Source organism: Rhinolophus sinicus, linkage group LG10 (assembly GCF_036562045.2).
Source record: "Rhinolophus sinicus isolate RSC01 linkage group LG10, ASM3656204v1, whole genome shotgun sequence".
Classification (NCBI taxonomy): Eukaryota; Metazoa; Chordata; class Mammalia; order Chiroptera; family Rhinolophidae; genus Rhinolophus; species Rhinolophus sinicus.
In genome coordinates, this window is record NC_133759.1 from 33246539 (window position 1) to 33262657 (window position 16119).

The following is a 16119-nucleotide window of genomic DNA, read 5'->3' on the forward strand; positions in this document are numbered from 1 at the left end:
GTTATGAAGTTGTCACTAACATTACATTTCTCTGTCAACAGGTAATACTTTTGTGGTTAGAAAAAATAAATTTGTAAGTAAAACACTGAAAATTTGACAACCTTAGGAGACACACAGTCTTTCTTAGGAAAGGAGATCCTAAGGAGATTTTGGTAAACCTCCCTGGGACCAACCCGTAAGATTAAGATCTTGCAGTTTATAGTCTCCTAAATTTGTCAACTATAAGGATTAAATGAATTTGAATGCTCGTAGCATTGCCTGGCATATAGTAAGCAGTCAATAAATGTTAGCTATTGTTATCATTACTTAAAGTTTTGAGCACAGTTGATGCACCTTCTTTAAAATGGTTTTAGTGGCTGCATAATAGTCCACCTCAATCTGTTTAAACAATTTCTAAATGTCTATATTTGAATTATTTCCAAATCCTTTTCTATTATAGATAATATGGGAGGGAAGATACTGTTCTTTACCTGGCACTACTTCTTAGTATGTCTTTAATATTAATTACAGCTAATATTTGTGGAGTTTCTATATGCCAAGCATGTTTATGACCTCTTAACTTGTATTAACTTATTTAACCCTCACGATAAGCCTATGAGGGAGATTTTTCACTAGTTTATGAATGAAAACAATGTATGTAGAGTAATATTTAGGGATGTGTCCTTTGGAGCAGTCAGATCCCGGAGGCTGTGTGGCATAGTGCTTATGAGCAGAAGCTAAGGAATTAAACTACCTTAGTTTAAGTCTTAGTGACCATCTATTGGACACATTATTTAATCCTCTCTGCTTCAGTTTACTAATGTATAAAACAAGGGAAATTATAGTATGTACCCTGTTGGAGTTTGTGAGGAATACATGAGGTAATCACTGCAAAGTATTTAGAAAAGGTCCTGGCACATAGTAAGGGCTCGGCAAGTTTCTCCTCCTATAGTTACTACTGTCTTAAATAACAGAGTTCTAGAAAGGCACTTAACAGGTCAAAAGCAAAGAATGCGTATGTGTCTCTGTGGGTTTTTTGTTTTTTGTTTTTTTTTTACTCAATGACCTTACCTATGACTGTAGGTATACATTTTTTGCTCTATTGGAAAAATTCATTGATTAAAATTGTAAGTTAATCATTACAGGCATACCTTGTTTTATTGTGCTTTGCTTTATTGTGCTTTTAAATATCGGGTTTTTTATAGATTGAAGGCAAGATCCTCCACCAGCAAAGAGATTACGACTTGCCGAAGGCTCAGATGAGGGTTAGCAATTTTTAGCAATAAAGTGTTTTTTAACTAAGGTGTGTGCATTGTCTTTCAGACATAATGATATTGCACACTAATAGACTATAATATAGTGTAAACATAACTTTTACATGCAGTGGGAAACCAAAAAAATTCATGTGACTCACTTTATTGTGACATTAGATTTATTGCAATATTCAATTTATTATGGTAGTCTGGAACCAAGCTGCAATATCTCCAAGGTATGCCTGTAATGAATTATTTAAGTAGATGAATTAATTATTTATTGAAAATCTTTGCTGTGCCAGGGCTCTGAGTACAATGCTAATGGGGTTATGGGAACAGAATTGAATTCTGCCGTACAGAAGGAAACGTGTTCCACGGGAACAGATTAATGCAGCCTTTGAGTCTGGCCATGTGGCTCGCTGAGTGACATGGTACAGTGTAAGGATAGTGAGGGCACGTCCAGCAGTCAGCTTGGGTCCCACGAGATGATACAGAGATGGCCAGGAACCAGGACCTGGGTTGGCTCTTGCTCCTGGGTCAACAGGCCAAATGCATGTCTAGTTTTCTAAACCCATGTTTATGTGGCAGAAGCTTTGGGTGGCCCATGATTTGGTTAATCACAAGGACATGTGACATGAAGCCAACGAGATGGAAACCTCAGAGGGTCAGTGAGACAGGGTAACAGCCTCACTGTTGTGCTATTGATTTATTTCTTACTTCAGAAAGGAGAAGCTGACGCCATGAGCTTAGATGGAGGGTTTATCTACACAGCGGGCAAGTGTGGTCTGGTGCCTGTCCTGGCAGAGAACTACAGTAAGTGGAGGGAAATATCTCTCTCTGTTTTGTTCCATCTGGGCTGTGGAGTTAAAAAGATGAGGAAAGAATTTAGTTCATTGTTGAGGTAATAATAATAATAACTATTGTTGAAGTGTAGGAAGCCAGTAGATAACATCTGCCTTCCCCAATGTCAGAACCAATTAAGCTATAGACACAGGAGTTAGACAAAAAGAGATCAAAATAATACCGTTATTACTGAAATAGTGATATGGGACGGCATGGTGTAGAGCTGGCCGCAGGGCTTGCCAAAGTGCCCACTAATTCAGGAGAACAGATCTGTTGGCTTACCCCAGGGCTGAGGACAGAGGAAAACATAGGTGAGATGCTCTAAACCACCTCTCCCCACTCTCTTCAATAAAGAAAGAAGGGACTGAGCGACATGTCCCTAAATCCTTTTGCCAAATTTACTAATCCAAAATTAACTCACACCAGCTGCACTAGAGGACTGAGGGGTGGGGCCATAAGGTCCCTTTAGTGGGGATCCATCCCATGAAAAAATAAAGCCAGGGAAAAGAGGATTTTACCAATATCATTTGTTAAACACCTCATCTGTTAGGCAATGAGTGAGAACCCATTCATTATCCCTAAACACAAAACCCTTGTGTGAAGCAAATTTGTCCATTTTATAGATGTAAAAACTAAGGCTTAGAGAAGTTAAATGATACATTCAAGGTAGAATAAAGACTGCATCCAGGTCGTTCTGAATCCATGGACTGGTTCTTTCCCCTTTGACATAGCAAGAATCTAAGTGACCTCGGCCACAGTCCAGAGCTCTGAAGGGCAGAAAGATGTTGGGATGACTTGGATCACACCGCAAATGCAAAAGGATCTTTGCCAAGACCATTGGTGGCCTCTGTCCCCCTTCAAAGGGCATCTTGTTTTCTTTCTCTGCATATGTCTGAGTATTGGGGACATTCTGGGATGGAACTTGATGTTCAAATGGCAACGATGAGGGGAATGATGGTAAGATGGGACTGCAAGATCTTAGCTTGTTGATGACCAATGATAAACTGCTTAGCTGGGGTTTCTCCTCATTTATTCTTAACTGCTGTGATTGAGAAGCTCATAGCTTTCAATTGAGTAATGTGAGAATTTCATGCCATGCACTGCAATTGTTTTTCTTTTTCTTTTTAGTACCTAGCGATGGCAACAGGGAGCTTGGGTCCAAGTGTGTGAATACACCTGTGGAAGGTGAGTCAGACTCAATAACACTGGAGCTCAAAGGTAAAGGCCCATTCTTGGGAAAAGGGTGAGGAGAGCCTTAAAAAGGAACAAAAGTTACTAGAGTTGTAAAAAAAAAAAAAAAAAAATGAGGAGGAGGATGAGGGGAAAGAGGAGGAGATTCCACAGTTAACTGTTAAGAAGCAAATCTGTTATGAAGCTGTAGTGATAATTGCTACTTGTAGGGCACTTTACATCCATAAAGGATTCCTGCTTGCACTATTCCCGTTTGTTCTTCTCAGTGATCCTGTAGTATGTGGGCATCATTGTCCCATGTTATGTAGTTGGGGAAACTGAGGCTCAGGGACTGTGACTTGAGCAGGGCCACATAGCCAGGAAGTGACTGTACCTGGACTTGAAAAGAGGAGGCGTCACTGAAAGCCCCATGCTCTTCCTGACCAACCACACTGCTCTTTGTCACATGCTGCCTGCCTGTTTGTGCACGAAGGTCAACACGGGACAAGAGCCTAGCCCTGACATTTCTGAGGCCAGCCTGCTAAGGGAGATGAGGAAAAATGGAATCAACCCTTTAGCTTTTAGCCGGCTGGGTTTCAATAGCAGGGGAGTCGACCTCGTCTTTAGAATAGGAGACCAGGTGACAAGTTCTCCCATCTGTGTCTGTCCCTGAAGGACCTAATCTTGGGAAGTAGCTAGAGCAGTGGTTCTCTATCTGGTGCAGTGCCTGGACCAGCTGCATCAGCGCCACCGAGGATTTGTTGGAAATGAAAATTCTCGGGTCCCACCCCAGATCCAGAGTCAGACTCAGGGATGGGGGACCACTGCTCTGTCTTAACACAGAGGTGGTTCCCTGCAGCTGGTTCTGCTGCACATTAAGGTTTGAAAGCAACTCCGAAGGAGAATCTTGAGAGAAAAACAGGTACTCATTTGGATTTGGAGTTTCTTTTTTCATTTTTTGAATTAAATTTTTTTTATTAAAGTATAGTTGGCATACACCATTATATTCGTTTCAGGTGTATAACGTAGTGAGTCGACATTTATATATCTCGGCCATGTGCTCACCACATAAGTCTAGTCCCCATCTGTCACCGTGCAAAGTTACTGCACTATTATTGACTCTATTCCCCTTCATCTTTCTCATGCATCGCTCAACTCCACTCCCTTCTGGCAACCATCAGTTTGTTCTTTGTTTCTGTGAGTCTGTTTTTGTTTTGTTTTGCTTGTTTGTTTGTTTTTTAAATTCCACATATAAGTGAAATCATGCAGTGTTTATCTTCCTCTTCTGACTTACTTCACTTAGCATAATATCCTCTAGGTCCATCTATATTGTTACTCAGAGATGTAACCTTAAAAAAGAAGTCATTAAAGCTCTTTCTTTTGGACTTCTAGTCAACAGAAATATTTAAAGAGGTACACACGCATATGTGCAAAGATTTATATAGATATGTGGTTTGTAATAGGGAAAAATGCTTCACAGTGCAAATGCCCACCAGTAGGGGGATTATTTAAAATATAATACTGCCGAGCAGTGAGGCATAACTTAGAGTCAGCCAATACGTAGAATGAGAGGGCTATATCTATTTCTACTGCAGCAAAAAGGAATGCACAAGATATCATTGCAAAAGAAGAAACTAACTAAGAACGGATAGCAGGATTCAAGTGAAAAAGTATGAAGTGTGTGCGTAAATATTTGTGAATGTGTGTATGTAGACATATCTGGAGCAGTAGTGTCAGTCTGTTTGGCCCAGTACCTATAATGACAGTTATTTCAGGGTCTTTTGCTAGAGTGAGGTGAGGAGTTCAAGCTGTTCCCCGTCCTTGGAGAGAGTAGCTGGCAGGGGCTGGCCGCAGCAGCTCTAGAATACGTTTTTAGAGGGCCCTGGAGCTACTGAAATTGCATCTCGGTATCGCCTTTGCAAGGTTACTACGTTGTGGCAGTGGTGAAGAAGTCAGATGCCGACCTCACCTGGAATTCTCTCCGAGGCAAGAAGTCCTGCCATACTGCAGTTGGCACTTCTGCAGGCTGGAACATCCCCATGGGTTTAATATACAACCAAACTGGGTCCTGTAAATTTGGTAAGTGTGTTCTGGGAAGTGGTGTGGCCACCCCTTCCTTGGGCCTGTGCCTGTGTAGGGGAGGAATTCAGGTCAGTGAATGGCAAGGAATGGCATTAAAGGGTGTTGTAGCCAAGGGCTGGCCACACATTGTGGGCGAGTGTCACATCTCCTTGAGCATGTCCTCCCCTTTCTCCTCACCTCCTTGCTTCCAAGGGAGTGGATCAGCCCAAAGGGCAGATCTCAGAAAAATACCATATTCTCTTTTTTTAATTAAATGTACTGGAGTCACATTGGTTAGTAAAATTATATAGGTTTCAAGTGTACAATTCTGTAATACATTATCTGTATATTGCATTGTATGTTCACCACCCAGAGTCATTTCTGCTTCCATCACCATATATTTGACCCTCTTTAACCTCTTCTACCTCCTCCCCCCCCTTATGCTCTGCTAACCACTAAACTGTTGTCTCTGTCTGTGAGTTTTTGTTCATTTGTCATTCATTTCTTTCAGTTTTATATCCCACATATGAGTGAAATCGTGGTTCTCGACTTTTTCTGTCTGACTTATTTTGGTTAGCACAGTAATCTCAAGATCTATCCATGTTGTTGCTAATGGCACTATTTCATCTTATGGCTGAGGAGTATTCCATTGTATATATACCACATCTTCTTTATCCAATCATCTATCAAGGGATACTTCTGTTGTTTCCATGTCTTGGCCACCGTGAATAATGCTGCAGTGAACATAGGGGTACACATATCTTTACAGATAAATGTTTTCAGATTTTTGGGGTAGATACCAAGAAGAGGAATTGCTGGGTCATATGATAATTGTATTCTGATTTTTTTTTGAGGAACCTTCATACTGTTTTCCACAGTGGCTGTACCAATTTATATTCCACAAGCAGTGTATGAAGGTTCCTTTTTCTCCACAACCTCCCCAACACTTGTTATTATTTGTCTTATTGATGATAGCCATTCTAGCTGGTGTGAGGTGGTATCTCATTATGGGTTTGATTTGAAGTCCCCTAATAGCTAGTGAAGTTGAGCATCTTTTCATATATCTGTTGGCGGTTTGTATGGCTTTTTGGGAGAAGTGCACCTTATTCTTTATGTTTTGCAGCTGGCTCAGGGAAGAAGCCTGGGGTTGCAGAGAGAGAGAGAGAGAGAGAGAGAGAGAGAGAGAGAGAGAGAATTGTTTTCCCATACAAACTGTTTTTTTAAATTGAAAACCTTGACTGCTTTATTGTTCAGTTTCATTCTTATCTCTCTTAGATTCCTGTATGAGTCATTTCAGCAACACTCTTGCCAATACCTACCTGCTCCCCTGCTTTGCCCGCCATCTGACAAATGCCAGCCCTGTGTGAACCCCATTACCTGTTCTGCTTTCCCTTTGCTCTTGAGCAGCTGAACATGGCTGGAGAACATCAGAGGGCAAAGTAGTTCATTCAACTGCAAATGCTCCAGCTGCTGTCCTTAGTGGGCCCCTGGCACTCAGGGGCACCCCCAGTGTATCTCTTCTGCACACCCCACACTTCCTAATAATTATCCTAATGTCCTGATTGTCCACACACACCTCCGTCCTACACCCATCTACCACTATTTCTCAGCGGATGATCTCATCTGCACCTTCAAGAGACAATTAAGTCCACTAGACAGGTTCCCCCTCAACATCCCACACCAGCCCTGTGACCTCCGGATGGCTGCATCCACTCAGCCTCCCTCCGCAGCCCAGCCAGTCCCTCTACCTGCACTCGGTGTGGGCCCCTCTCTTGCTCCCCTTCTCAGAGCCTCACACCCTCAGGTACTACTTCTCCCTTTAGTATATCCAACAATTTCTTTCAACATGTCAGGATGCCCAACGTCTTCCATCTTTAGAAATCCTCACTCTCCCAACATTGTCCTCCAGCTCCTGCCTTCTTTCTCCTCCCCTTAACTGTCAGACTTCGTACAAGCATGGTCAGAACCACTCACCTCCCACCCACTGCTCCACTCCTTGCCCTTTGGCTTTCTGCATCATCCCTCAGGAAGAACTCTGGTCAAGGCCACCAAGACCTCCAAGTAGCTTAACTGGAAGGGCGTACTTCAGTCCTTTTCTCCATGACCTCTTTCTTCAAATCCCCTTAAAACTCTATTTCCTGGCTTTTGTGAAAACACATTGGCTTGGTTTTTCTCCTATCCCTACAAAGTCCCCCTTTCCCAACCTGGTTAATAAATGTTTGAGTTGCTTAAAGCAACTTTTTCCCCCACTCCAAACTCAGTCCCCAAGCACTCACATCCATGCCTACAGCCTCAAATACCATCTAAAAAAATATTGTACGTACAAAGATACGTACACAGCAAGCACTAGATAAATGTTTGCTGCTACCTCTATTATTAATATCATGTCTGTATGTTGATAATATCCAGTTTTATACCTACCACAGATCTCGCCTTGACCTCCAGACTTGTATGTATTGAACTGCCTGTTTGACGTTACCTATTAGGTATCTCTAAAGCACACTAAGCTCAACCTGTCCAAATGGAATTCATCATCTCTGCTGAGCCTGGTCCTGCTCCCGAGCTGCCTAGCTTGGTGAAGGAGCCCACAGTCCCATACAGCTGCCCCAGCTGGAAACCTGGGAGCTGCCATCCCCCACACACCCATCCATCACCAGTGATGTCAGTTTCTCCTGCCTCCACCTATGTCCAGCCCCTTTGTGCTACTCTAGTCCAAACTGTCCTCGTCTCCCCTTGACTATTACAGTAGCCAGCTGCATGAACCCCACACCTGCCCTGGATTCTGTCCACCTCGTTGCCGTACCATTCTTTGCAAAGTGCAGATGTGACTATATCCTGCCTACTGCCCCTGGTCCAGCACTGTCTAACGCCCTGCAGAAGCTCCCTATTGCTCTAAGGATAAAGAACAAAATTTACACAAAGGTGTAGGAGGTGTGGTCTGGCCCCGGCCCTTCCCCACTCACTCTTGCTGTGGGTGGTCCAGCCCCAGTGACCTGCATTAAGCTCCCTGCAGTTTGTCCCCCACCTCCAGCCCTGGCGCTAGGCCTTTGCCGGTGCTGCTTTCTTCGCCCTTCACTTGAGTCATTCCTGTTAATTCTTCATCCCTTGGCTTGAGGCCTCCTCTTGACTCCCATGCCTGCCCCTGGTTCCATTATCTGCAGCTTGTGGAACCAGATTCTTTCCCCCCAGAGCAAGGGGGAAATGAATTCACTATGTGGTTACTTGAGTCATGACTGTCACCCCACAAACTTGGGCTCCAGGAGGCTGGGTCCTCACCCCAGTGCCCCGGAGCCCAGCACAGGGCATGGTGGCTGGGCCTCTCAGGCCCCTTCTTGGATATGGAGTCATAAGGGCAGACTTTTTAAAGAAGGACAGGGCAGCAGAAGTCAGAAGGCATGGGGGACAGGTTCCACCAGCCAGGACTTCCAATTTTGTCCACTCTTTCAGGATTAAATCTGTGTCTGCCCTTCCTGGGCTGGGATGGAGTGGACTTTTGTGAGCACAGGCCCTTGTCCCAACTTCAGCCAGTCCTGCTTTACTTTGCTTCAGCTACAACCTTTTTTTATTTTTATTCTATAAGGTTCTTATTTCAAATAATATGGTACCAAATACCTGAATGTGTCTTTACATCATTCAGGCAATTCCAGAACAAAATCTGCAGCTTTCTCGCTAACACAGGCATGAAGAGTTGACCTCCTGTTTCCTCCTGCACAGATGAGTTCTTCAGTCAGAGCTGTGCCCCTGGTTCTGATCCAGAGTCCAGCCTGTGTGCCCTGTGCAGCGGAGGCAGCAACCCAGCCCACACATGTGCTCCCCACAGCCATGAGCGGTACTACGGCTCCAGTGGAGCATTCAGGCGAGTACTGGCTGTCACCACCTTCCTCTTTGGCACCAACCCCTTGAACTTCCTGCCTTTCCACCTTTTTCATCATCCCAGCATCTGGGTGCTGCATTTAGGAGGAGCCAGAATTTGGAAACAACTGCAAATTCCCAGTGGTTCCAAGAACTCAAGTGCAGCCCATTGCTGGAGCATGTCCTGCAGACCCAGCTAAGTCAGGGCACCTGGGGAAAGGCAAGATGCTGGGTGCAGGGTCACAACCCTGGTTCTACTTTTGCTCCTTTCTCTGTGTGATTGTAGACAAGTCACGGAAACTTTCAGAGCCCCAGCTTCAAATCAAAATTTACATTCCTGTCCAACTGTCTCTTCAAAACTCCAGATGAAACTCCAGAGTCATATATCCAATTGCCTATTGGGCATTTCACTTGGATTTCTAGTCACCATCTCGGATTTAAATGTACCAAATTGAGCTTCTGTAATTTCACATACTCCCACCCAAGTGAGTACCCATTGTAGTTGTCTCCATTTCGGTTAAAGGCAACTCCGTTCTTCCTTTTGGAAAAAAGTCAGAACCTTGGTGTGTGTTGTCTATATCAACAGAGCATCACACTTCTCTGCTTCAAGCCCTCCAGTAATTTACCGTTTCACACAGAGTAAGGGTCAGGGTCCTTCTTTGACCTACAAGGCGCCTTTGTGAGCTCATCCTCTGCATCTGTCCACCGGCTCTCTCTGCTCCAGCCACGTTGGCGTCCCAGCTGTTCCGTGAAGACACCAGGCACACTCCTGCTTCAGGACCTTTGCACCTGCTCTTATCTCATCCGGAGTGCTCTTCCACCTCATAACATCATGGCTAATTCCTTCATTATCTTTAGGGTTTCTCAGGGAAGTCTTTCTTGGCCACTCTATAATTTCTCTCTCTCTCTCTCTCTCTCTCTCTCTCTCTCTCTCTCTCTCTCTCTCTCTCACCAATACTTTATATCCCCCTTTCTTGCTTTGTTTTTTATAGCACTTATCACTCTCTAGAATACTACACATTTTGTCTACTTATCTTGTTTAACAAAATGTATAAAGACTCCTTCCATTGCTAGTGAAAAACCCCGTCTTACGCCAAGGGGGATATTTTAACAGGTGTTCTGGGAGCTTCTTCCTTGTAGGGGCTGAGACCTGAGCCTCAGGAGCTGGTTAGGACACTTTATGGTGAAGGTTGCCAGATAAAATTCAGGATATCCAGTTAAATTAGAATTCTAGATAAACAATGAATGAGTTTTTAGTATAAAGGGACCTACTCTGCTTCTCTTGTCTCTCTTTCTCCTTCTGCCCGTGTGCTTCATTTTCTCTTTTCCTGCAGGGTGGTTTTCTCTGTTTCTCAGTCTACAGGCGGGAAATGTGTGTGGCCCAGTTCAGGTGAAAGCTTCCTGCTCACACAACTCACAGTGCAGTGAAGTTGCACTGTAAAGTGGTAGCTTCTTCCATTGTGACCAGAGTGATTGAGAGGATGACGGTAGAGGGAGTCAGTTCTCAAAAAAGTATGAAAGCTTGGTAGACCAAACAAGAGCCAAGAATTTTTAAATAAAATTATACACCAGTAATTTGTTTTCCTAGATATAAAAAATCCATTATAATACAATATAAGAAAGTCTACAATACTGTGATCAGTACAGGCTGGTTTATGTGCGTGAATGACGAATAAATCAATGGAAGAGAACAGACTTCCCAGACAGATGCATGAACATATTATGTTTGGTCTATAACAAAGATGACATTCCAAATCACTGGGGAAAGGAAGAACTTCAGAGATCAAATAACATGAACATGCAAACTGGTCGCTGGCTCTGGTGACTCTGGTGGGAGCAGATTCAATAGTGAGTCAGTGAGGGTGGGGTGAAGGGGTGCTGGTAGTAAGTGCAATGATTCCTTTTTGGTGTTAGACTGACTGGGGGAGAGAGGCATCTCTCTCTCACAATCCTGAGGGCAGTGTGGCATCGACACGGGACCTAGTGAACAGGGAGAGGACCCAATTATATAGAGAAACAGGACAAGTATAGCAGAAAGTGCCTGAGAATGTGAGCAGGGATGGGATGCACGGCACCCGGACACTTTTGCTGGGAGGGAGACCTTCCTGCTTTCTTTGTACCTGGAGGGCAGGAGAAAAGCACTGGAGACTTGGGCTGGCAGATTTGGCAGAGGGATGCTGAAAGAAAGCCCAGTAATGATTTCTGTGCTTTCTCTGGAAAGCAGGAGCACATCTGGGAGTGTTGGGGAAGGGTATGTGGAGAGACAGAGGTTTGTGGGAAGTGGGAAGACGTTTTTGAAGCCATTGCTCTATAGAGTGGGGAGGTGGCTGTCTTGAGCAGTGGTTCTCCCACTAGAGCACACATCAGAATCTCCTGGAAGGCTTGTTAAAACATAAATCACTGGACCCCACCCCCTGAAGTTTCTGATCCAGTAGAGTCTGAGGTGGGACCCAAGAATATGCATTTCTAACAAGTTCCCAGCTGGTGTCAATGCTGCTGATCCCAGCTCAAAGTTTGAGAACCACAGGGCTAGAGGACAGAAAGGAAAACAGGAATACCCAGGTCAAGTTCATGAACAGAAAGGTCTCTGGTCTACCTCAGTACTTAGGTGCAGATACATCCGAGGCAGATGATAATGCTCATTCAGTTCTGGGGTTGCTTGAAGGGGGGCTAAAGGAAAGAAATAGGGTGAGGGAGAGAAATGGCTCTGGGTGGGGAGGGCGTGATCCCCTCTCAGTATCTCTCCGTCCCACTCCTATTGATGCTTCTCACTGGTCTGACCTTTGCCGTGCAGGTGTCTGGTTGAGAAGGGAGACGTGGCCTTTGTGAAGCACCCCACGGTCCTGCAGAACACTGACGGTACGTGCCTCTGCTGTCCTTTCCTCCATCGGAAAAATCTGAGTCTCTCATAGGACATCACTCCCCAGCGAGGCAACCTAGGGAGTTTATTAAGTCTATCAGACTCCAGTGACTTTTGCCCGAACATTTTTTACTTAGGGAATGAGAAAATCCTCACGTCTGGTCAGACTCAACAGGATAGGTTGTCACATTGGCCTTCAAGCAGCTGACAGACATGCGGGGGATCACAGTCTGTCTGCGAGGGCCTGGCTCCCTTGACTTACCGGCATTCTTTATTTATTCTGGATACAAGTTTTTGACAGCTACATGTATTGAAAATATCTTGTCCATCTCGGAAAAAGCTTGTCTTTTCACTTTCTTGATGTCTTTTGATGACCGGACATTCTTCATTTTAACATAGTTTAGTTTGTCAATCTTTTCCTTTCTGGCTAGTGCTTTTTCATGCCTGTTTAAGAAAGCTTTGCCTTTAAAAGGACTGAAATAGCACTAACCAGCAGGTTATAAAGTTATGAGTTTATGAATGTCTCTCTCCTCTCTTATCTTAAAAGCGGTGCTACTTTGTTTTCCTGTGATGCTCCCACACACTGGTGCTTTTTCATGGTCACATCCGCCCGGTGAGGGCGCCGGATGAAAGCCGTCAGCTGTCCTGGCTTCTCTCTCCCTAGGAAAGAACCCTGAAGATTGGGCTAACAATCTGAAGAAGGAAGACTTTCAGCTGCTGTGCCTCGATGGCACCAGGAAGCCAGTGACTGAGCCTCAGAACTGCCACCTAGGCAGAGTCCCAAATCATGCTGTGGTCTCAAGGGAAGATAAGGCGGATTTTGTTCGCAGAATGCTCTTCAACCAACAGGTATGGGCATTCAGTCCACGCCACCCCTCTCCACCCCCCACAACCAAATGCTCGGTTCACTGGCAGATCTGCACAGACACACCCCAGCCAAGTCTCACACTCATTCTCCTTGGGCAGTGGAACTTGATTCTGGCAGCCTTGCCTCTGAAAAAAGCGGAAGGCCAGAGGCAGTGTTCACTTCTAGATCCGGGGCTGTCTAGGATATCAAAGTGGACTGGAAAGGCCTCCAACATGTGGGCATCTGAAGTGTCTTCCTGAGACTCACTTGACTCTCTGCGCAGTGTCATGGTACCTCCTGGGCTTATTCTATCACAGAAATAAGGGACATAGCTCGGTGCCCTTTGCACTAGGCTGAGCTCTATGTGGGAAAAGCAGAATGGAAGTTACTCTACCTGACCTCTATAGATGCCACTGTGTTTCCTGAACCTGGCAGGCTGAGCACTGTTTGGGGCTTTATGAAACTTAAAAAGCCGACGTTCCATTTATGACCTCAAGAGGCAGCCAACAAGGGCTGAGCTTGTGGAGTAGTGGGCTGCCTAAATGAAATGATCGTAAGGAAAACCCAAACCCTCATCTGCATTTTGCACTAGCACACTCCATTCTTGGGGGTGCTTCGACCAGTAATCCATGTCTTAACATATGCTGCCCACACATCCCAGTTAAAGGACTATCCAGGAAGAGCTGGCAAAACCGGAGGCTCTGGGTCATGGACTTTTGAAGGGATGGGTCCCGTACAGGGTGAGCTCCCCCCATGGTTACAAGGGAAATGGACAAATGAAGAGAGGGGAGGGGAAGGAAGAAATGGAAATGGTTGCGTACCTGGTGCAGATCCAGGTAAGGTAGCAAGGGCTCCGGGGAGTAGGCAGACCTACAATTGCAACCCAGAAAGTTGAAAACATCTGGCAGTGATTGGCAGAATAGTGATATAGTGGCAAACTTGGAGCTCTTTCTATTTAGCATTTTCTTTACATGCATTATTATCTCACTCTTTGGTGTTATTATCTCCATTTACAAGTGAGTAAGCTGAGGTTCACTGAGCTCAGTAAAGAATTTTCCTAAAGTCATATGGCAAGGAAAAGGTAGGGCCAGCATTTGAATCCAGAGGCTGTAACTTTTGTCATTTTATTATGTTGTCTCCAAAATTGTTGCTGTATCCCAGGTTTCCCAAGAGCTGGAACTGAACAGTCCAGTAGGCTCAGGTTTTTTGAATTAGAATACACAACCCTGTGCTCCCTGGTGTAACTGGTCACTCACTGTCTGTCTGTCTGACCCAGGAGCTCTTTGGAAGAAACGGGTTCGAATATATGATGTTCCAGTTGTTCAAATCTTCAGCCAAGGACCTGCTTTTCAGTGATGACACGGAATGTTTGGCTAACCTTCAGGACAAAACAACTTATCAAAAATACTTAGGGCCAGAGTATCTTACGGATATTGCTAACGTGAGACAATGCTTACCCTCTGGTGAGTAGAATAAAACACTGAGGAACAATAACATTGGGGTCAGGTATACGTGTGTATTAAGGACAATTGTGTGCCAGGCCCTGGGCCAGCACGAATAGGAACACAGAGATTCAGAAGGCTTGCCCCAGGGCCTGCGGGAGGATTGGGACTTGTCAATGAAGTGACTCAATGAGACAATAGTATACGACATTACCTGGAAAGGCCAAATATTTGAAGGAGACAGAGAGTGCAATAGAACTTGACATCATTTGGAAATTGAATTTGTTTCCACATGTATTTCCTTTTTTTGCTAATAAAATGTAAATGTATGTGTGAACTCTTCCAATGTAGGGAGAAGGTTGGGAAATGACACGTATATACCACTCAGATGACCAATTTTCAAAGACTTTTAAGTAAAATATAAAAAATAATATTAATAGAAACAAATAAATAAAGCCTAATTAGCACTATAATAGACCATTTCTAGCTGTGTAGATATGAGAATGGCATAACTGCCTCAAAAAGAAATAAGTTGGAAAAGTAAAGTTAGAGCTTAGATAATCAAATTATTTGGAGTATGCCTGAATTTTTATATATCGTGCATTGGAGATGATGAGAGCAGGAAGGAAGGAAAATATAAGTATTTAAGGATAGCACTGACATCACTGAGGAAAGAGCGATGGGGGGGTGGAGAGAGAAAGAGAGAGAGAGAGAGAGAGAGAGAGAGAGAGAAGGGAGAGAGGGAAGGAGAAGAGTTTTTAAAAAACTTTATTACCTATCATTTACTTTTAGAACAGAATTGTGTTTAGTAAGCACAGGCAGTGCCTGAAGGTCTTTCTCTTATGTTGTTCTTCACAGAACTTCTCAACGTCTGCACATTCCATGGAAATTAAAAACTAATCAAAGTCAGGCAACTGCAGAGATGCTCAGAGGCTGCAAATATGGTGGGGCCACATTGTCACTTGTCTGCATGTGGGTCTGTGTTATCATCAGTGATCTTCATCATTATGTGCTTTAACTGATGCAAAAATTGAAATGAATAAAAATTATTGTATCTTCTCAGAAAATTTCCTTAATTCTCATATTTTTGGGATTTGAAAATCATTTCTTTACACTAGAATTGTGCTTCTGAATTTAACATCTATTAAATTGTACCTTTTTTAGAACTCTACAAGACTAAACTCAACTTCCTTCCCTACTCTTTGATTATTTTACCCAAGAGTCAAGCCACTTAAATATAATTTATGCAATAAATCTGTGTGAAAAGAGTCTGAGTGGTGATTACAAATGTGTAAAAAAGCATCAGTGTGTGTAGTGTCTAGGACTTACATAATAAAAACAAAGGATAAGGAATAAGTTTGTTTTTAAACTATATTTTAACATTTAAAATTCATAGTGTCAAGTAGAATCAAACTCCTGGTTCAGACTAATTGAAAAATATTAAAAGTGCTGTAAGCATCCATTCCTACGACCCTTTTATGGTCAACTTCCTGAAAATGTGATTTACACTCAGTTTCTTATCTGAGATTTTGCCATATCTACTATTATCATAGTTACAACCTATGGTAGTGTCTCAGTGAATGTTGTTGAATGAGAACCTAAGTTACATATTGTCAAATGTCAGTTTTATGAGTGTGGACTTCTGCTTCTGCCTGTGAAAGAGTAGCCAGCACAGGACTTGCCCTCCTTCCATAAACAAGTAAAAAAACACGACAAAATATACAAAACAATTGTTTTCAAACATTGAACAATAACAACGCAGGCCTGTGATCCCTAAAAGAAGGGAAGGGGAAGAGGTGAGCAGAATGATGA

The 16119-nt window shown here is 43.7% G+C and overlaps 1 protein-coding gene across 2 annotated transcripts in view; it reads left to right on the forward strand.

The window, feature by feature from the left end:
- The window catches only part of LOC109444539 (inhibitor of carbonic anhydrase), a 55150-nt gene extending 39776 nt beyond the window's left edge, over window positions 1–15374 (forward strand). For both annotated transcript variants that reach the window (XM_074312858.1, XM_074312857.1), the window contains 8 exons: window positions 1955–2045; window positions 3204–3260; window positions 5169–5324; window positions 9021–9162; window positions 11953–12017; window positions 12683–12867; window positions 14142–14328; window positions 15166–15374. In XM_074312858.1, coding sequence (XP_074168959.1) covers window positions 1955–2045; window positions 3204–3260; window positions 5169–5324; window positions 9021–9162; window positions 11953–12017; window positions 12683–12867; window positions 14142–14328; window positions 15166–15200 — 918 coding nt within the window. In that variant the 3' untranslated portion in view covers window positions 15201–15374. The remainder of the gene's footprint in view (window positions 1–1954; window positions 2046–3203; window positions 3261–5168; window positions 5325–9020; window positions 9163–11952; window positions 12018–12682; window positions 12868–14141; window positions 14329–15165) is intronic.
- Window positions 15375–16119: the final 745 nt, after the last annotated feature.